At 35.9% G+C, this 22,900-nt stretch overlaps 1 protein-coding gene across 3 annotated transcripts; it reads left to right on the top strand.

Moving 5' to 3' along the window:
* Positions 1-372: 372 nt before the first annotated feature.
* Positions 373-22,664, top strand: LOC126416808 (putative uncharacterized protein DDB_G0289263). 3 transcript variants are annotated; one of them, XM_050084687.1, is made up of 4 exons: positions 373-760; positions 3,073-3,336; positions 4,951-5,173; positions 21,155-22,664. In XM_050084687.1, the coding sequence occupies exons 3-4, from the start codon at positions 4,961-4,963 to the stop codon at positions 22,418-22,420; spliced, it is 1,479 nt and encodes a 492-aa protein (XP_049940644.1). In that variant the 5' UTR covers positions 373-760; positions 3,073-3,336; positions 4,951-4,960; the 3' UTR covers positions 22,421-22,664. The 3 variants fall into 3 exon arrangements, with proteins under 3 accessions (XP_049940644.1, XP_049940646.1, XP_049940645.1); XM_050084689.1 differs by lacking the exon at positions 3,073-3,336; XM_050084688.1 differs by lacking the exons at positions 373-760; positions 3,073-3,336 and having other exon boundaries at positions 3,362-5,173.
* Positions 22,665-22,900: the final 236 nt, after the last annotated feature.

Genomic DNA, 22,900 nt, shown 5'->3' with positions numbered 1-22,900 from the left:
TACTAGTTGGAGGCGACTTTCAAAAATGGTTCAAATGGCTCTGAGCACTATGGGACTTAACATCTATGGTCATCAGTCCCCTAGAACTTAGAACTAGATAAACGTAACTAATCTAAGGACAGCACACAACACCCAGTCATCACGAGGCAGAGAAAATCCCTGATCCCGCCGGGAATCGAACCCGGGAACCCGGGCATGGGAAACGAGAACGCTACCGCACGACCACGAGCTGCGGACGGAGGCGACTTTAATCTACTGAGTATAGACTGGGGTGTCTCTGGATTTTTTGCGTTGGGGGGGGGGGGGGGGGGGTACAGACACACAGTCATGCGAAATATGTTCGACTACGTTTTCTAAAAACTGTCTTGTCTTGAAAAGCTATCTCGGCAGCTCACACACAGTGGACATATCCTAGACCTTTCGGCTACAAGTAAGCCGGACCTTATCGAAAATGTCTGTATAAGAAGAGGATAAGCGATCGTGATGTCATTGCAGTAATTATGATTACGAAAGTTAATAAATCAGTCTGGAGATCCGTACCACAATTGTTTTATTGCTGGTAACTGTATGGCAGGTATTTCAGTATGTTCCACAGTTCAACGTCTTAAACTGTTGTAAATGATTGCAGCTACAGTGTACCACTTTTGACTGAGCTGCAGTTACCAAGAAGTGGTTTTGGTTTCTACAAGTGTGGCCAGTCAGTTCACAGTCCTATGTTCCGTTGGTCCACAGGATAGTATATGTCATTATAAGACATACTGTAAGTGAAAGCTCTTAAACCAACTGCAATAAGTTAACATAATTAATATTTTACATGACAGGCTTGTTTTGGCTTAATTGCCATTATAAAGCACCCTACAAAAATAAGATTATCTATATGTAAATCGTGGCTGTTCAATATTGATATTTGCTTTGCTACTTTCATCTATTTGGAAGCTATGACCATACTGCATCTGTAGTAAATTTTATCTGTCAAGCAGCAGTATGTAAAATTTATGTAATACATCTTCTCTTAACCAGTGCTCATTCAGAACACAACAGAGAAGAATCAATCTGAAATGACCATTTCCAGTTCTATTCACTTTTTGCATGGTGACCGAACATTCTGGTAAAATAGCATAAAATCATTTTTCTGGATTGCTTTGTTGAGAATTTATTACTACTTTGCTTTCAGATTCCTGTTTCTCATTAAACCTTTCTACTCGCTGGTCTGATCTATCATCTTTTCTATTTTTTAAAATTATCACCACATTAACTAAAAATCCATTTGGATTTTTTAATTTATTTTTTTAAACACAGCTGTCAATATTTTCTGCAATCTTTAGAGCCTAACTACCCAAGTGAAATTTGTCTGGTTTTAAGTTATTACTGGTAATGCATTTATTATGATTTAGAAATACCGCCCCTAAAGTGTCACCTGATATAGCACATAGTCAATTATCCTGTATGTATAGATATTGCTCACTGATTTGATGTGCATAACTGCACTTATTACCGTCTTGAATTCGCAATGGATGTTCTCGGCTTTTCTAATCGCATTTCTTGTTTCGTTTATGGCGTCGTTTTCACTCTGCTAGGAAGAGAATTCGTCCCCAAATTCGCAAAGAAACCTCTATAATTTTCTTTGCAGACATTGGAACCTCCTTTGAGGTTTGTTTGGTACTTCAAACGTTTTTCAAGTGTTTATTCATCTGATGCATCCTAATGCTATGTAGAACATGGGTTTAACGGTTTGTGGCATCGATATTTTTCGGAATAGAATTGCCAGTTTAAAGAAACTCGTTTTGTTACACTCAGTTCTGTTCATGAGCATAGGTTTTACTTACATTTCTTACATTAATCTGTTTGTACATGTCTGTCAATTTCACGTGTTCTGTATATATCTGTCGAATCCTTTTTCACTTAATTTTGATCATTTCTCTCACTTTGTATTGTCTTTTGAGAATGAGTGACGTTGTGTGCATATTTAACAGCTTGAGAATACGATCACTTTTCACAAGGAAGTTTCTCCTTTCCTTCTGTCAATGATGGAAATCCTATCTTTAGAGTTTCCATGTCACTGTTATGTTGCTTTATAATTTGGACTTTCGAGTTCACAGTTTTTATCAGATCCACTTTTTCTTCAGGTACACAAACACGACAAGACCATGGAAAATTGTCATTTATAAATTTTAGATTAGCTTGCTGGCATCTTTCATGCCACCTGAAGTTAAATGTTACGCAGGTGATGACTTTCAGAAAACATTTTTCACATTCCTTACATGCTGAAGTATCGTCGATTGGCTCTTCTCTGGATATCGAAGTGTTACTTCACTGATGTGTTGGCACCATCCTTCAGCTGCTATTCCAGAAAGCCCAGTAAATTATCTGGTATATCTGTGACAGTGTCTCCTACATTACTTGAATATCTTTGTTTCATACTTCATAGCCCTACTTTTTTCTTGTGATAATTTTTCCTTGTCTTTATTTCTACTACAATTTAGACTTAGTTCATTTGTTTAATCGCTTTCTCTGCCCGTCCTAAAACAGCCTTGGTTTGTGTGCAGGATGAGCAGAAGCAGTGTAGAAAGCTTGTAAGGATGTTGTAGGGGAAGCTGTGCTGAGAAATAAATAGTAAGGAAAAAATCGATACTTTGCGTCGTTTCTCAGTTATTTAACATTGAAGTTAGCCAATGAGATCGTCACGCGCCCAAATTCAAGCAGCCTGCCAGAGACAGTGCTGCCAAACTTGACCTTCGTTTGGTTTCCTCAAAGCGAAAACACTTAGTTTTTGCTCATGTAGCTTAAATTTATGTCTTCCAAAAAAGGCGTATTTTAACTGATAATGAACATTTCAACAATGTATCTCCCAGATTAACAGGTAATTATGTCTTGAAGCATTTTAACGTGTAAAAGTGCTTGAATTTGCGCGCGCAACGACCTGATTAGCTAACTTCAGTGCTAAGTAACACTGAAATTGCACAACGTATGGAATGTTTTTCTTAACAATTATTTCTCACCACACTCGTCCCTGCAACACCCTCCCGATCTTTTCAGACTGATTCTGACCAACCAGTATTGCGGGACTTACAGCACAGTGAGTTTAGCCATCAACGTTACATGGTGACGTCGTGGCATACGTCAGTAACACCGGAACGATATTCTGGCCTTAACTTGAAGCAGTACAGCGGAAGGCGGGAGCTATGTTAGCTGAAACCAAAGTGCAAGAGATGACTGTCCTGTGATTGTAAAAGACAGGGGCAATCTAAATCTATCTGAAGGAAAAGATTCGATCTGTAGAAGTGTTTCTAGTTGTTGTCGAACGTCTTTTAAGCACTGTAGCAACATATATCTCAGGTATGTACAAACTACAACAATTCAGCACGCGCAAAATGATTTTGTAAATGTACTACTACGCATCTTACTTGTTGTGAACTTCTAAGTTTGATTACCCCTGCAACACTATTAAGACTTTAGGTTAGGTTAGGTTAATCTTGACATTGGCTTGAATTTGGCTTACTGACTACATGTATAGGACTAATTATTCTTTACTTATCTGAGTGCAAATTGCAATACCCTTTTGTCTTAAATAATTTATTAGTTCTGTGAATCAAGGACTCTGCAGTGTAAAAAAGATTCTGAATCTTGCCTTAATAACTAAACGCAATTTCTGAAATTTTTCCCACACATCTTGTCAACAACAGTGATATCACACAATACTGTATGCCTCTTATATATTTAAGAAATTCAATTTTAATTCATGTTACAGTTTTATTTTTTGGATACTCCATTACTGCATTGAATCAGTGCTCAATCAAGTAACCCTTCAAGACTCATTTAAAACTGTTTATGTCCGTTATTACTTTTGTTGAAGTGGGTAATGCGTTATACAGTTTGATGCCAGGATGAGGAATGCGATAGTGCTGTATTTGTCCTTTGTATATGTGGATAGCTTATTTCTCATGTTTAGTAGCTATTTACAGATGAATTATGGGTGCCATGTGGAGTGCTACTGTTTAGTTTTTCTTTTACAATTACAGCATTATCTGGTAGGTATATACAAAGAAGTGGTAGTATTTTATATTTCCTCAACAGCTGCCTGCATGATGACATTTGGTCCACTATTTCCATTAATTCTGTACTCAAAATGGTTTAAAACTTGTATCACTGTTTTCCAAAATACTACATGATATTTGAATACTGAGAGAGCATAAGCAAAATATGTGGGCTGGAAGTCTTCACACACAATAGAAAATGGCACATATTCACCTACAGTATCAAAAACGTCCACAGAATAGGCTATATATTGAAGAAAGAGGGACTTCAAACAGCATATAGGACAGACAATACAGCACAGAAAAAACTCAGAACATAGGAGACACCCACAGATAAGCTCAACAGATCAGGAAAATATCAACTCACATGCATCACTTTTCAATCAGTATTCGTAGGACAAACATAGTGCTCACCGCGTTTTACGTAATAAAAAGGCGTTTATAAAGAAAGAAATTACGCAAAGTACATTAACATGTGCGCACAGTGTCCTTGGAACACAAAAGGAAAAGGATCAGTCACAACAAAACGTTAATAGTAACACATATATACACGAAACATTTGACATGCAAAAATCAAGTTTTTCAAAAATCAGGGGATGCGTTAACTCACCCAGACTTTCATCTTTTGGTTTGCAGATGACAAGCTATCAGTGCAGGAAACCATACTAGTGGTCCTGCAAAACCATATAATGTAAAATCACGATAAGAAGCAAAACGAAGAAAAACTTCCTTTAGACTCACTTTGTTAAATTACTTACAACCTAAAATACGTTCACTTTTCACAGTTTTTCAATAAACAAAAACCCACTGATGATGGCCCAGACGTGCTCTAACATTTTTGGGTAAAAAAAAAAAAACAGTGTGTTGGCAAAAAGGCGGAACCCATAACCTATAAAGTGTGTTTTCTGTTTTTCAGAGAGTTGAAAATGAGTGACAAGGGAAGTGTAAACGACACAGACATTGAAGCTGATTTGGATGAGATGGCATCAGATTCTGCTCGTGTACACGACGAGTCAGTTGATGAGATGCACACAGCGGCCAATTCATCTGGGGCACATGTTCCCATTGTAACACGCCAGCCTTCCCATATCAGTGAAATGCTGGAGGACCTGCCATTGGGCTATCGAGACTCGTCACTTGTAAGTCTCCCTATCTATTATTTAGGTAAATTACTGGTTCTGAATACTGAATTCTATTAGTTTACTGTATTTTTAATGTTGCATTAGGCTATCGACTTTTTGCACGGTACTGAAGGATAACTTACTCCAAAAGGTCACGTTTGACAGTTACTGAGTTCCTAACTAGGTACCTTTGTGACACATACCCTATCAAACTTCTTTTCTCACTCCTCCACATAACCTGATGCTGTTAATACATAGTTAGTCAGTTTCATGTTCTGCTGATCGTTTGCACATCAAACTGCAATATGTGGACTGAGTAGTTTTACATATACTTCACAACTTAATTTTTAAATACGGCTACATGGTGAACATTTATAAAGTCCCTTCTTAACTATGTTTACCATTGTAAGTTAGTAATTCTTACCAACAAACTTTTACACTGTACAGTAATAGAAATTTTTTTCAATGAGAAACTTTTTTAGTTTGCTTGCAAATTTTACTCTGATCAAATATTTTTATTCCACAATTGTGCACCCCTTTTTGTGTAAAGACAGCCTTAATAGGAAACACGCAATGGTATTTTTCCTTCAGGTATGGTACTTATATGCACAATTGTTTTTTGAACTGCATTGGATTATTTACAATATGCAACATGAGGAACTTCTGGAAAATGATGTCAGCATGTAGTTACTGACATCTCTCCTATCATATTTCTTAAAGAGGTGTTTGTCAATGGTATATTTCAGTCTCACTGGAGAAATGCCTTGTATTAGTGATGCATTATGTATTGAATATAAGATAGTGCTTATTATAAGGGAACAAATCTTTAGTACTCTATAAGAACCACCATCAAAACCAGATGAACTTTTATTTTCGAGAGAATGTATAATTTCCTTAATTTCAGAAGGAGAAGTTGGTGATATATTCATTCATATGAGTGAATATTATGAAAGTTACATTTTCGATGTACTGCAGTGCTTTTGTTCTTGAACTGTTTGTTCTGATGTTTTCTGTTATATTTAAGAAAACTATTAAATATATTTGCTACTTATGAATCATCATATATCGTCCCTCATTCAGTTCGGTAGTGATGTTATCCTGTGGCCGATTTCCCTGTCTCTCGTCTCACTAAATTTTATGTAACCTTCAGCATGTTGTCAGAATTACTGATTTCTTACATATACGCAAATTTCTTAATTTTTAATAAATTTTCACGGTAGTTTTGAGTGGCTTTTGTAGTGTTTAACTACTGCAGAATCTCTGCTCCTTCTAGCCGAATACATTTAACATCTTCTTTCAAAAGATATGTTGATCCAGCTTGTGATCCATGCGTTTTTTCCATGGTTGTTTAAAGTTCTTTTTGATTAGCTTTTTCAAAAATGCATTGAAATGATGAGAAATGTTTCTTCTAATCAGCAACAGTTTATATTAAACTCCAACTGAATTGTACTTCATGTTTAGACAAGAAAGCCCCCACACTGTCTAATGTTTGTCCACACATCAGTGCAAAGGAACAAAGGAAGTTTAGGGTTTAACATCCTGTCAAAATCGAGGTCATTAGATATAGAGCATAAGTACAGGTTTTTTTGAGGATGAGAAAGGAAATGAGCCATGCCGTTTTGAAGGAATCATCCTGGTATTTGCCTCAAAGGAATTGGGCAAATCACAGATAAATCTAAGTCAGGGTGGTCTCATCCATATTTTAAACGCTATCCTTTCAAATTGAGTCTAGTGTGATTACCACTGATGTACCATGCTCGGTGTCCTCTGTGCATCCATTGCTTTCAGTTTTCACAAGGTCACCACAAAAAATTGTCTGTTGTCTCATTTAATATAAAAATACTCATAAATCAATCATAAATGTTTGCACATATTTTCCACTCGCCAAATACGTGATTAAGCACACCTCACTCAAGTTGGGCTCACTCTGCTGACATGCAAATCATACAAAACTGACATGAGTGTACAAATATTACTGTTCTCGCCTATTCTCCATACCTCAGTGTTAGATACCAACATTATGCACCCCGTGACCTGCTTGGTAGGCTAGACTCACTTATTCACACAAGGCAGATTCTGCATGTGCCAAAGCCACACCTACCTCAGATGACAGGTATCTTTGCACCAGCTGTGGGCAAATCCTCGATAAGCAATAAGTAAACTGGAAACTTTGTTAAAAGGATCCTAAAAGCGAAAATCCCAGAAAAATTCCAAATTCTTTCTGCTAATGATAAAAAACAGCAACAGAGCTGTGTCAAATTAATTGTAGCTCCGATAATTTTAACATTTTACTGCATTTTCTTTTACAGGTTCTTTATTTACCACATAAATTACCGAAAAAAATGAAAAATCAAAACTATGAAATTGTGTAGAGTTCTATTTAACTTAAACATTCCTTAACAGATATAGCAAAACACATTGATAACATCATGACATTAAGCGCTTTGGTTAGTGTCGAATCTAAAATGAGCAAAATGTGTAAAATACCATGAAATAGGTTACATACTTGTCTGAAAGACATTCTAAGGAATTAATCTATTCACTGAAAAGAAAGACTTTATTTATTGTGAAATTAGCAGATTTGATCAACTATGTGCATAAGAATACAATAAAATTTCAAAAATTCCGTCTGCTATTAGAAAGGCATATCAATCTGTTCTCTTTTATAGCAATTGCTACAAGTATGAAAACGATTAATGCACACAGGGGACAATGTTTCCTTTTAGTGGTTGCATACATGCATGCTTGAAAGCTGTAACATGCCACAATGTAATGCTTCTGAACGTTGTCATGTTTCTCATAATGCAATGTCTGAGCGGGTCCCTTGTTGCTTACCTGGCACCTACTCCGTATACCTGGTTGGTGGTTTATGATATGTCAGGCAGAATTAGATCACTTGAAATTTGAACTAGCTGGCTGAAGTAGGTAAATGATCTTTGGAACTGAGTAAAGGTAACAAGCAATAGATAAAAGGAGAATAGCTCTTCACCATAAACAACGAAATAAATCTGACTTGTTACCTGACATGGGAGGGGAAGAGTGTTATCCAGCTGTAGGCCACATTAGGGTGCAGCTGACTTCTAGCAAAGAAACTTAATGGAGAGAGTTAATTAGTTAGTTACTTGCATGTTCCATTGATCAATCTCATGCTAACAGTTATGATGTGGAATGTGTCAAGTGCATAAGAAATGTGCACATGAATGAAGGTCTTTTTTTAAAAAAATGCTTAAAATCTTTGTTACCTACCTCATGCACTTAAATGGCACAAAATACATGTATTATACCTATAGATTTATTTATTCTTATTCAAAAATTCATCTATGGAACAGAAGGAGTTGTCAAGGAGATATGATTTCAATTTATTTTTAAAACTGTTACTGCTGTCTGCAAGACATTTTATTTCATCTGGTAATGTATCGAAAAGTTGTACTGCGACACATTTTACCCATTTCTGTGCCAAAGATAAGTTAAGTTGAGAATAGTGTATTTGTTTCTTCAGGTATTATAATCATGAATGTCAATGTTGTTTTTACACTGGTCCATGTTGTCGAGAACAAATTTCATTACTGAGTAAATGTACTGTGAGACTGTTGTAAGAATTCCTTATGCTTTAAAGAGATGCCTACAAGATGTGCGACTATGAGCCCCACACATTATTCTAACCACTTTCTTTTGAGCAGTGAATACTTTTTGTCTAAGTGTTGAGTTACCTCAAAATAGTATTCTGTATGACATCAGAGAGTGAAAGTATTCAAAGTATGCTAGCTTGCTAATTTCTATATCCTCAAAATTATCAATTACTCTGATTGCAAAAGTTGCTGAACCTAGTCGCTTTAGGACATTCAAATGATGAATTTTCCAATTGAGATTCTCAACTATATGTACACCCAAAAACATAGTATGCTCTACCCCATCTATTGACTTCTGTTGATGTGTTATATTTATTGAAGGAACTGTACTCCTTGCATTAGAAAATTGTATGTACAGTATTTCTTCAAAGTTCAGAGCAAGCCCATTAAAAAAAAAACTAATCAATAACTTTCCCAAAGACATTATTTGTATCATTTTCTATTGGAGTTCCTTTAACTGGATTATTAATGATGCTTGTATCATCAGCAAACAGTGTCAGTTTAGCTTCTTCTTTCAAGTAAGAAGGGAGGTCGTTCACATATATCAAAAACAGAAGGGGACCCTTGATCGAACCCTGTGGAACACCTTGTGTAATTTCACACCAGTTATATAAAGTGATAAACTTCCTTAAATTACTTAAACCATATAAAGAAACTTTTTGCTTGCTGTTAGGTAGATATGACTTTGACGACTCACATGCTATACCATTTATACCATACAATTGTAATTTCTGTAACATAATGTCATGGTTCACACAATCTAACACTTTGAGTAAGTGACAGAAAATTCCTGTTGGTGACATTTAACTTTTTAAAGGATCCATTAAGTGGGCAGTAAAATTGTATATTGCTCTCTGAGTGGGAAAGCATTTTTGAAATCCAAACTGTGATTTACTAAGTATCCCATTACTGAAACTTCCTGGCAGATTAAAACTGTGTGCCCGTCGAGACTCGAACTAGGGACCTTTGCCTTTCGCAGGCAAGTGCTCTACCATCTGAGCCTCCGAAGCACGACTCACGCCCGGTCCATACAGCTTTACTTCTGCCAGTATCTCGTCTCCTACCTTCCAAACTTTACAGAAGCTCTCCTGCGAAACTTGCAGAACTAGCACTCCTGAAAGAAAGGATACTGCAGAGACATGGCTTAGCCACAGCCTGGGGGATGTTTCCAGAAAGAGATTTTCACTCTGCAGCGGAGTGTGCAGTGATATGAAACATCCTGGCAGAAGCGTCGTGCTTCGGTAGCTCAGATGGTAGAGCACTTGCCTGTGAAAGGCAAAGGTCCCGAGTTCGAGTCTCGGTCGGGCACACAGTTTTAATCTGCTAGGAAGTTTCATATCAGCGCACACTCCACTGCAGAGTGAAAATCTCATTCTGGAAACATCCCCCTGGCTGTGGCTAAGCCATGTCTCCGCAGTATCCTTTCTTTCAGGAGTGCTACTTCTGCAAGGTTCGCAGGAGAGCTTCTGTAAAGTTTGGAAGGTAGGAGATGAGATACTGGCAGAAGTAAAGCTGTGCGGACCGGGCGTGAGTCGTGCTTCGGTAGCTCAGATGGTAGAGCACTTGTCTGCGAAAGGCAAAGGTCCCGAGTTCGAATCTCGGTCGGGCACACAGTTTTAATCTGCCAGGAAGTTTCATATCAGCGCACACTCCGCTGCAGAGTGAAAATCTCATTCTGGAAATATCCCATTACTACTGGGATGGCTAGCCACTCTTGAGCACATTACTTTCTCTACAGTTTTTTGAAATTGCAGTGAGAAAGTATGTTGTTGTTGTTGTGGTCTTCAGTCCTGAGACTGGTTTAATGCAGCTCTCCATGCTACTCTATCCTGTGCAAGCTTCTTCATCTCCCAGTACCTACTACAACCTACATCCTTCTGAATCTGCTTAGTGTATTCATCTCTTGGTCTGCCCCTACGATTTTTACCCTCCACGCTGCAATCCAAAACTAAATTGGTGATCCCTTGATGCCTCAGAACATGTCCTACCAACCGATCCCTTCTTCTGGTCAAGTTGTGCCACAAACTTCTCTTCTCCCCAATCCTATTCAATACTTCCTCATTAGTTATGTGATCTATCCATCTAATCTTCAGCATTCTTCTGTAGCACCACATTTCGAAAGCTTCTATTCTCTTCTTGTCCAAACTATTTACCGTCCATGTTTCACTTCCATACATGGCTACACTCCATACAAATACTTTCAGAAATGACTTCCTGACACTTAAATCTATACTCGATGTTAACAAATTTCTCTTCTTCAGAAACGCTTTCCTTGCCATTGCCAGTCTACATTTTATATCCTCTCTACTTCGACCATCATCAGTTATTTTGCTCCCCAAATAGCAAAACTCCTTTACTACTTTAAGTGTCTCATTTCCTAATCTAATTCCCTCAGCATCACCCGACTTAATTCGACTACATTCCATTATCCTTGTTTTGCTTTTGTTGATGTTCATTTTATATCCTCCTTTCAAGACACTGTCCATTCCGTTCAACTGCTCTTCCAGGTCCTTTGCTATCTCTGACAGAATTACAGTGTCATCGGCAAACCTCAAGGTTTTTATTTCTTCTCCATGGATTTTAATACCTACTCCGAATTTTTCTTTTGTTTCCTTTACTGCTTGCTCAATATACAGATTGAATAACATCGGGGAGAGGCTACAACCCTGTCTTACTCCCTTCCCAACCACTGCTTCCCTTTCATGTCCCTCGACTCTTATAACTGCCATCTGGTTTCTGTACAAATTGTAAATTGCCTTTCGCTCCCTGTATTTTACCCCTGCCACCTTTAGAATTTGAAAGAGAGTATTCCAGTCAACATTGTCAAAAGGTTTCTCTAAGTCTACAAATGCTAGAAACGTAGGTTTGCCTTTCCTTAATCTTTCTTCTAAGATAAGTCGTAAAGTCAGTATTGCCTCACGTGTTCCAGGATTTCTACGGACTCCAAACTGATCTTCCCCAAGGTCGGCTTCTACTAGTTTTTCCATTCGTCTGTAAAGATTTCATGTTAGTATTTTGCAGCTGTGGCTTATTAAACTGATTGTTCGGTAATTTTCACATCTGTCAACACCTGCTTTCTTTGGGTTTGGAATTATGATATTCTGCTTGAAGTCTGAGGGTATTTCGCCTGTTTCATACATCTTGCTCACCAGATGGTAGAGTTTTGTCAGGACTGGCTCTCCCAAGGCCGTCAGTAGTTCCAATGGAATGTTGTCTACTCAGGGGGCCTTGTTTCGACTCACGTCTCTCAGTGCTCTGTCAAACTCTTCATGCAGTATCGTATCTCCCATTTCATCTTCATCTACATCCTCTTCCATTTCCATAATATTGTCCTCAAGTACATCGCCCTTGTATAGACCCTCTATATACTCCTTCCACCTTTCTGCTTTCCCTTCTTTGCTTAGAACTGGGTTTCCATCTGAGCTCTTGATGTTCATACAAGTGGTTCTCTTATCTCCAAAGGTCTCTTTAATTTTTCTGTAGGCAGTATCTATCTTACCCCTAGTGAGATAAGCCTCTACATCCTTACATTTGTCCTCTAGCCATCCCTGCTTAGCCATTTTGCACTTCCTGTCGATCTCATTTTTGAGACGTTTGTATTCCTTTTTGCCTGCTTCATTAACTGCATTTTATATTTTCTCCTGTCATCAATTAAATTCAATATTTCTTCTGTTACCCAAGGATTTCTAAGAGCCCTGGTCTTTTTACCTACTTGATCCTCTGCTACCTTCACTACTTCATCCCTCAAAGCTACCCATTGTTCTTCTACTGTATTTCTTTCCCCCATTCCTGTCAATTGTTCCCTTATGCTCTCCCTAAAACTCTTTACAACCTCTGGTTCTTTCAGTTTATCCAGGTCCCATCTCCTTAAATTCCCACCTTTTTGCAGTTTCTTCAGTTTTAATCTACAGGTCATAACCAATAGATTGTGGTCAGAGTCCACATCTGCCCCTGGAAATGTCTTACAATGAGAAAGTATATTGGTCGGTAATTATTGACGTCAGTGGTGTCCCCTACTAGTAGGGAGGTTTGACAATGGCGTATTTTGACCTGTTTGGGAAAATATCTTGAGTTAGTGATGCATTCAGATGTGACTCAGAACGTCAGCTGTAACTGCTTCACATTGCTTTAATATCTTCTTAGAGATGTCATCTACTGCAACAGAACATTTATTTTTCAAAGGTTTAATGATTTTGCTTATTTAACAAGTAGTTGTTAATCGAAAATTAATCTGACCAGGGTTTCTCAAAATTGACTCTTCCATGTAATGCATGGCTTTTTCTTTTGAACTATTCTCACCAATTTATTTACCTAAACTTAAGAAATGGTTGTTCAGTACATTAGCTACTTGCGTGCTCTTGGTGAAGATGCTATCATTTTCTTTAATAGTAATACTATCTACCCCAGTGGTTACTTTTCCTGTCTCTCTTCTAACAAAATTCCATACTGATTTCATTTTATTGCCCAAGTTGTTAATTTCAACTCTAATATAAATAATTTTTGATTTTCTGACAACTTTTCTCAGTACGTTGCAATAATATTTATAGCGTAAAATTACTTCTGGGTCTTTACTAATTCTTGCTGCCTCATACAATTTTCTTTTCCTTTTTAAAGACACTTTAATATCTGTAGTGATCCAAGGTTTCTTTGAAAACTGTTTGGTCTTACATTTAGTAATTTTTTGAGGCAACAGTGTTCAAAAAGGAATATAAATTTATCAAGAAGTATGTTGCACTTATCATTGGCATTTGTCTCACTATGTGCAGCTCACCAAGTAACATTCCTCAAACTTTCTCTGAAGTGCTCTATGAATACTGGGCTGAGCAGCCTTACACTTTTACTTAATAGTTTCTGAACTGTACACCCTGCTAAGCTATGTAAGTTAATCAGTTGTGCATCATGGTCTGATAATACATTTATCACAGGGAAAACATGAGTTAGTTTTACATCCTCTTGCTGTACAAATACATTATCTTTTAGAGCTATATGTGTAGGGAAATTGATCACTGATTCTAAGTTATATGTCATTAATAATACTTCTATTAATTTTTCCTATCAGAAATGCTTAAAATGTTTACATTGAAATCACCACAGATTAATAACTTCTTCTTTTTGTCTGACAAACAAGGGAGTCAAACCTCTTTTTTTAATGAATAGCTCCCAATCTCCTAATAGGGACCTGTACACTGTTGCTAATATCACACTACATTATCTAACTGTAGTTCACATAGAGAAACTTCGAAGTTCTGATTGACACAAAATTTGCTTGTACTTATACCTTTGTTTCGTGTAAAATGTAACTCCTCCTTTTCCATGCAATGTCTACAAGTGTAAGATTATACTCATTTATACTGACATCTTCCATCACCACAGATACATATTGTTAAGGCAGACAAAGTATATCAATCTCATTCTTATTTTTGAGATCATCTAAACACAGTATCAGCTCATCTACTTTATTTTTTATTCCTCTGATATTTTGATGAAGTAAATTGATACTATCCTTAGCTTTATCCCTATTTACTGTACATGAAGCTTCTTTTATTCTATTTTTCTTGATTATTGTGTGTCTTAACCATGGATTTAATCTAACAAACCTGTCTGCCTGGTCCCAGTAACCATAGGGATCATCCCTTGTGTGCCTGTGCCCCCCCTTACAGTATCTGCTAATAGAGAAGCTAATTTATATTTCCCCTTCCTATTTAGGTACAGGTCATGTGTAATGTGTTCCCACCTACCAACAGCATCAACTGGAACAACAATTATGTGAGATTTTGTGATTGTGTGGAGCATCCAGTTCAGCTCAGTCTTAACATGCCATACAGCAGTGTTACCCATGGCTGATAATGCTGCTGAGAGACCTCCACAAACCCCTCATTCATGTGTCCACTTTCTGCTCCTATTTTGTCCAGGTCACTCCTAATACTATATCTTGGATTCATAGCCAGACTGTTTCCTGCTCTCCCAACTATAATTACCTGATCTACATCCTCAAAGTCCCTGCATAGCGTAGCATGGAGTTGGAACAAAACAGTCTTGTTCCTAGGTAGTAGTCATAGAAGGAGTGTAGCCCAGATGGTACAGGACAAAAATGAAGCTCATAGCAAGGAAATAACTGTTTACCCAGTAAGAAATACTTTTTCTGATCATGATGCGCAGTTAGGATAAATAACATAGTGCCTTACAGCATGGATACTCCTTTGTGGAAATCAGTTAGAACAATTAATGACTTCAGGACCAACTTTCTGAGAATAGTTTACAGAAGATGACATGGGACATAATTTACAATGAAATCTGAATAACTGAACATCTCCTATTCAGATATTCTGTGAACTCTCTAAAGCTTTTAACTGTATTAATCATGAAATTCTTCTAGATAACTTAAGTATTATGGTACAAGTGGGACAGTGCAGAAAGATTTGATTCATATTTAACTGGAAGAATGCAGAAGGTTTAAATTAACAGTACAGATTATCTACAAAAATCAGAAGAGTCCTCTAACTGCAGATGTATCAAGAAAGACAGGGGTCAGACTTGGGCTCATATTGTTCTTAAAGTATGATAATGATGCAAAGGCAGTTCTCTTTGCTGATGATACAAGTATAGTAATCACACTCTACAAACAAGAATCAGGTGGGGAAATTGTAAGGAATGTCTTTAAGAAAATTGACTCTGTAAATGGGTCTCTGCAAATGGACTCTGACCAAATTTCACAGAAAAGAGTGAATTATGCTGCCACAAAAATCTTCAGTCTTTTGCCAAGTTGCATTAATATCTGATTGATAGCTAAACAACATTTAAAAACAAATTAAAAGAATTTCTGAATGACAACTGTTTCTACTCAGTAGATGAATTTTTAAATATGAAGTAGTAACTGCAAAAATAAATAAATAAAATAAAATAAAAAACATTCTGTAAAGGAAATATGTTAAACTGACATGTTCCACATCATTAAGAAATATCATATTCATGATCTATGGAACAAATATTAATGTATTCTATTGTATGTACCAAATGATAACATATAATTTAATCTATTCCACAATAAATGCATACTGGTATTTCAAAAAAGATTTCTGCACAAGCTAACCAGAAAAGAGAATAAACAACCAGGTAAAAAACTGTGGATCACTAGAGGGATTGAAGCATCTCATGAAAGGGAAAGAAGGAGTAGAGATCCTGCAGTAGCTGTACACTGCAAAAGGTACTCATAATTACTTTAAAAAGTTATTAAAAAATTAAAAAACATGCATATATGTAACAAATCAGTAATTCTGGCAGCGTGCTTAAGGCTATATGACATTTCGTGAAATGAGAGACAGGGCAACTGGCCACAAAACAGGATAACATCTCTACCAAACTGAATGGTAAGACAATATGTGATGATTCATAAGTAGCAAATATATTTAATAACCCTTTCTTAAATATAGTAGAAAACATCAGAATAAACAGTTCAAGAGCAAAATAACAGCAGTATGTTGAAAATGTAACTTCCATCATTGAGTGAATGTATCACGCACCATGTTGTCCGTCTGAAATTAAGGAAACTATACAATCTCTCAAAAATAAGAGCTCATCTGGTTTTGATGGTGGTTCTTATAGACAACTAAAGATTTTCCCTTATAATAAGCATTATCTTATTTTCAATACATAATGCATCATTAATGCAAGACATTTTTTGAGAGCCTGAAACATGCCATTGACAAACCCCTCCTTAAGAAAAGTGATGGGAGAGATGTCAGTAACAACATGCTGACATCAATTTCCAAAATTTTTGAGAAAGTGATGTAGCCTAGAATAATACCATACCTGAAAAACAATAACATACTCAGCAAATCACAGCTTCTATTTCTGAAGAGTTTCTCTACTGAAAATGCTATTTACATATTCCCTCAGCAAATTTTGCAATAATAAAACAACAGCAGTTAGTATTTTCTGCAAACTATGCAAGCATTTCAATGCGTGAATCACAACACTCTCCTAGATAAATTGAAGTTTTATTGGATTGATAATATAGTCAGCCAGTGGATAGTGTTATATCCAACAAATAGCCTCAGAAAGTTATACTTATCAGTTTAAGCAATATGGTCCAGGAACATAATTTTGACTTGGGAGAAACCATTTATGTAGGTCAACTGCTGTTTCTCATATGTGTCAACAATCTTACATTTAGTATACAACAAGCAGAATTAGTTCCTACTGCAGATGAAACTAGTATTGCCATCAATCCCAGAACATGTGCAGAAACAAAAGAAATAGTAAACAAAGTTTCTGAAAGTATCACTGACAAGTTCCTTGTATGATCACACCCTCAATATTAAAACGACACAATATATTCAGTTCCATCTAGAGCTACTACACCAATAATAAGTGTAACACCTAGTGAGGAAATAATAAATAGGGTGGACACTTCTAAATTCTCAGGTGTCCATACTGATGAGAATTTAAATTGGAAAAAAACGTATTTTGGAAATGCCAAAACAACTTAGTTCAGCCACACTTGCGTTTAGAATGATTGCAAACCTTCCTGAGAGACAAGTCAGTAAGTCGATATATTTTACATGGTTTCATTCAATAATGTCATATGGATAAACATTATGGAACAACTCATCTTGAAGGAAGCAAGTCTTCATTGCGCAAAACATGCTGCAAGTATAATATTTGGTGCTCGCCCATGGTCATCTTGTGCACAAGTGTTTGAGGTGGGCATTCTGACTATTTTTTTACCATATATTTATTCCCTCATGAAGTTTGTTATAATTAATGCACTACAATTCAAAATGAATATTGAGGTACATATTTATAATACCAGAAGGAAAAATGACATTCATTACACCACATTAAGGTTGTCTTTAGCATGAAAAAATGTGCATACTGCTGCAGAAAAAAATTTTGAACACTTGTCAGGTGATATAAAGTGTCTGGCAGACAGCAAAATAAAATTTGGTAACAAACTGAGAAACTTTCTCATTGAAAACTCCATCCATTCTGTAGAAGACTTTCTATTACTGAATTGTGTAAAAGATGGTGGGTTGGAATTACTAACTCACATCTGTATATCTGTTCCCTTTTAGTGAAAAAAGTTACTAAACTTCAGAATGTAACTGTATATACAAGTTCATTTGTGATGTGAATGTAAAATGACTTGTTCCACATCATTACAATATATCGTGCAAAATGTTCTGTGGAACATGTAAGTAACTATCTACTCACAGTGACAAATCCTTGTAAGGGCAGAGTATGCTACTCTGAGTTTGTTCATGAACTTATTTGTGTGTTGATTCCTCTTGACTTTGTTATCCACTGGAAACCTCATCAAGCTTTACATGCTGTACTTCATTTTGGGTATAATCGTTAAAGTCTGCTTCTGCAGATACCATTACTAGTTTGAGATTTGTACAACATGAGTGTTTGAGAGACTGAGACAAAATGCCTGCTATGGATTAGATCTAGACTTGATCAGCTATCATCTGAGCTGTGTCTGTTAACACTGAGTTTGGACCCTTGATTAGTAGTGGCATGCTTATGTCATCAAAAAGTTAGTGCTGAAGAGGTCTATAAAGTCATTGAAAGCATGTTTGTGTAAGTTTAGAATAAGCATGGATTTAATGCAAATCTTTTAGAACCCCACTTTTTGTGATTATGCACTCTTAGGCTAGTTTCATACCTGTGGCATTCTGTCAATGAGACACTGTCTTTTGTAATGAGGGTAAGAATCCGTTCATGCAAAAACTAATGCCATAATACCTTAGTTTGCCAAGTATCATATTGTGATTTACTCAATCAAAGTCTGTAGAAACATCACAAACTATAATAACTGAAAACATTTTTTGTTTAGTTCTGCACGTAACTAATATATGAGATCATGTATTGTTTTCTCTAAGGAGAATCCTTTAAAATGGTCAAACTAAGAAGCGATTAACAAGTTATGCACAGTTAAACACGATAACTTCCTACACACATTTTAGTAGACTTTTGAGAATGAAAGAGGTTCAAAGTCTGTAGAAACATCACAAACTATAATAACTGAAAAAATTTTTTTGTTTAGTTCTGTCAGTAACTAATATATGAGCTCATGTATTGTTTTCTCTAAGGAGAATCCTTTAAAATGGCCAAACTAAGAAGTGATTAGCAAGTTATGCACAGGTAAACATGATAACTGCCTCAAACTCATTTTGGAAGACTTGGGAGAATGAAATAGGTCCAAAGTCTGTAGAAACATCACAAACTATAATAACTGAAAACATTTTTTGTTTAGTTGTGCCAGTAACTAATATATGAGATCATGTATTGTTTTCTCTAAGGAGAATCCTTTAAAACGGCCAAACTAAGAAGCGATTAGCAAGTTATGCATAGTTAAACACGATAACTTCCTCAAACACATTTTAGAAGACTTGGGAGAATGAAATAGGTCCATAAGTAGTGGTAGTTTCCTCATCTCCAACTAAATAGATGGGTGTTACCAAAGCATATTAATCTCAACTGGAAAATATCCCACCGAATCAGCAACAGATTTTTAAAATTGTGCTGAGATCATCATCATGTTGTCATGGTCTTCAGTCTAAAGACTGGTTTGAAGCATATCTCCATCTTATTCCATCCTGTGGAAGTACTTCATAATCAAATTACTGCAATATTGAATCTGCTTACTATATTCATCTGATCTACGATTTTTACCTCTCATATTTCGATCTTTTACGTAATAGATGATTCCTTGATTTCTTATAATGTCTCCTATCAGCCGATGGCTTCTTATAGTCAATTTGTCCAACAAATATCTTTTCTCACCAATTGTATATAGTATGTCCTCATTAGTTATGCTGTCCATCCATCTTCTCTTCAACATTCTCCTGTAGCACCAAATTTTAGAAGCTTCTATTTCCGTTTTGTTTGAACTGCTTATTGTCCACGTTTCCCTTCTATACAAGGCTACACTCCAAACAAATACTTTCGGAAAAGTCTCCCTAAAACTTAAATTATATTCGATGTTAACAAGTTTCTGTTTCTCAAAAATGCTTTTCTTACCATGGTCAGTTTTATTTTACACCCTTCCATTTCTCACATCATCAGTTACTTTACTGTCCAGATTGCAAATCTCATCTACTGCCTTTAATGCCTCATTTTTTAATCCAATTACCTCAGCAATGCCTGACTTAATTCGATTACATTCCATTGCCCTTGTTTTGATTTCCTTGATTTTTTCTTCCTTTTACTTTACTGTTAGCTCAATGTACAGATTCAATAATGGTGGGGGTAGGTTACAACCATGTCCCACATTCTTCCCAGCCAGTCCTTCCCTTTTATGCCCTTCAACTCATATAATTGCCATTTGGTTTCCATATAAGCTGTAAATAACTCTTCACTCCCTGTATTTTCCCCCTGCTACCTTCAGATTTTCAAAGAATGTATTTCAGTCAACAGTGACTAGGTCTAGAAATGGTATAAACGTAGGCTTGTCTTTCCTTAATCTATTTCCTAAGAGAAGTTACAGAGCTAGCATTGCCTCGTGTGTTCCTACATTTCTCCAAAGTCCAAAATTGGTCTTCCTTAAGATCGTCTTCTACCACTTTTTCTACTCTTCTGCAAGTAATTCACGTCAATATTTTGACTTATTAAACTAATAGTTTAGTAATATTTACACCCATCAACATCTACTTTTTTTGAATTGGAATTCTTGCATTCTTGAACTCTGAGCATGTTTGACCAGTCGCAAATACCTTGCACATTAGGTGGAATAATTTTGTAATGGCTGGCCCTCCCAAGGCTATCAGTAGTTCTGAGGGAATTTCGTCTATGCCAGGACCCTTGTTTCGACTTAGGTCTTTCAGTGCTCTGTCAGATTCTTTTTGCACTAACATGTCTCCCATATCATCTTCATCTACCTTCTCTTTTGTTTTCTATGAAATTGTCTTCAAGTTCATTTCCCTTGTATAGCCCCTCTGTATATTGTTTCTAACTTTCAATGCTCCCCTCCTTGCTTAGTAGTGGTTTTCCATCTGAACTCTTGGCATTCATAGGTATCTTTAATTTTTCTGTAGGTGGTTTCTATCTATCCTCCAAATATATGTGCTTCTGTAACCTTGCATCTGTTCTCTAACGATTCCTGCTTAACCATTATACATTTTGCACTGGTATGATTTTTTAGACGTTTATATTCCTTTTTGCCTGGTTCTTTTACTGCATTTTTATATTTTCTTCTTTCACAATAAAGTCAATATCTTACTGATATAGTTGTGGTAGTACAATAGTTTCAGATAGTTGAAGTTGTCCACCTGTTACGAAATTGATGAGGGAAGGTCGAAAGTTGAATGAATGTTCCATTGTTTCCTCGACCATTGGGGTTTTTGACAGCTGGCATATTATTGTTTAGGTGCAGGGAGAAGAGGTAGCTGTGGAGATATGGCCGCCCAGTGTCACAGAGCACTCAGGACTGGAGCAGCTTCTCTCACCCTGTGACACCAGCAGACCATCACATGTGTATTTCAATGACTGTGATAATGACATTTCATATAATGATGGTGACAATCACAGTGATACTGATAATTGTGACTGTACTGATATTGACATCAATGAAAGCAATATTTGTTTATTTCATTTCCACGATTTTTATATTGGTAACTATAACAGAAATAACGAAACATTATCAGTTCTTGACATAGGGAATTATTCATTTTTTAGTTATAACATTCATGACCAAAACTTTTGGTTTCTTAGGTATAGTGGCTCAAACAGTATCCCATCATTGCTACCAACAGTTCATGATATTGTATTTAATATATTTTATATGTGTAGAGACACTGATAATAGCGATTATACTAATACTGTCGTCAATGAAAATGTTTGTTTACTTCATTTCCATGATTTTTATATTGGTAGCTATAACAGAAATAATGAAACATTATCAGTTCTTGACATAGGCAACTATTCATTTTTTAGTTATAACTTTCGTAACCGAAATTTTCATTTTGTTAGGTATAATGGCTCAAACAGTATTTTGCCATTGTTATCAATAATACGTGATATTGTATTTAGTATATTTTATATATATCACGACAATACTAATATTGGCACCAATGGAAACAATATTTGTTTACTAAATTTTCAAGATTTTCGTATCGGTAATTATAACAGTAATAATGAAACATTATCAGTTCTTGACATAGGCAACTATTCATTTTTTAGTTATAACTTTCGTAACCGAAATTTTCATTTTGTTAGGTATAATGGCTCAAACAGTATTTTGCCATTGTTATCAATAATACGTGATATTGTATTTAGTATATTTTATATATATCATGATAATACTAATATTGCCACCAATGGAAGCAATATTTGTTTACTAAATTTTCAAGATTTTCGTATCGGTAACTATAACAGAAATAATGAAACATTATCATTCCTTGACACAGGCAATTATTCATTTTTTAGTTATAATATTCATAATCGAAATTTTGGTTTCATTAGGTTTAATGGGTCATACAGTATGTCTTCATTGTTGTCAACAGAATTTGATATTGTATTTAATAGATTTGGTATGTATATTACTTACATATGTTACAATGAAATCAATATTATGTTAGTGTTACAGTTAGTATTGCTATTGTATATTTTATATATAATCCATATGCACTATTAAACTGAAAATAAAGCGATTTTTTGTTATAATGTTCGTAACCGAAATCTAGGTTTTGTTAGGTTTGATGGTTCATACAGTACCTCTTCTTTGTTGTCAATAGAATTCGATATTGTATTTAATAGATCAGGTATGTATATTTCTTATATATGTAATAATGAAATCAATATTATGTTAGTATTGCTATTGTATATTTTATAAATAATCCATATGCACTATTAAAATGAAAATAAAACGATAACCTATGGAATGAAGACAACCCTACAATATATTTTCTTTTACTGTGCAACTGCCTGTATGAGTGTCCTGAGCAAACTGCAGTTCTCTTCATGCTCCAGATGAGACTTACTTGAAGTGTAAGTAACATAACGTGCATCTATGACTATTACAAATTTCACTAGAGTCCAACAATTAAATGTAAGCATAAAATGAGAGCACATTTACAGAAGAACTTGATGGACGGATTGCAGAACAAATAAAAAT

The sequence above is a fragment of the Schistocerca serialis genome, chromosome 8 (assembly GCF_023864345.2).
Source record: "Schistocerca serialis cubense isolate TAMUIC-IGC-003099 chromosome 8, iqSchSeri2.2, whole genome shotgun sequence".
Classification (NCBI taxonomy): Eukaryota; Metazoa; Arthropoda; class Insecta; order Orthoptera; family Acrididae; genus Schistocerca; species Schistocerca serialis.
The sequence above is the reverse complement of the archived record's forward strand: the minus strand, read 5'-3'. Positions and strand labels throughout refer to the sequence as shown.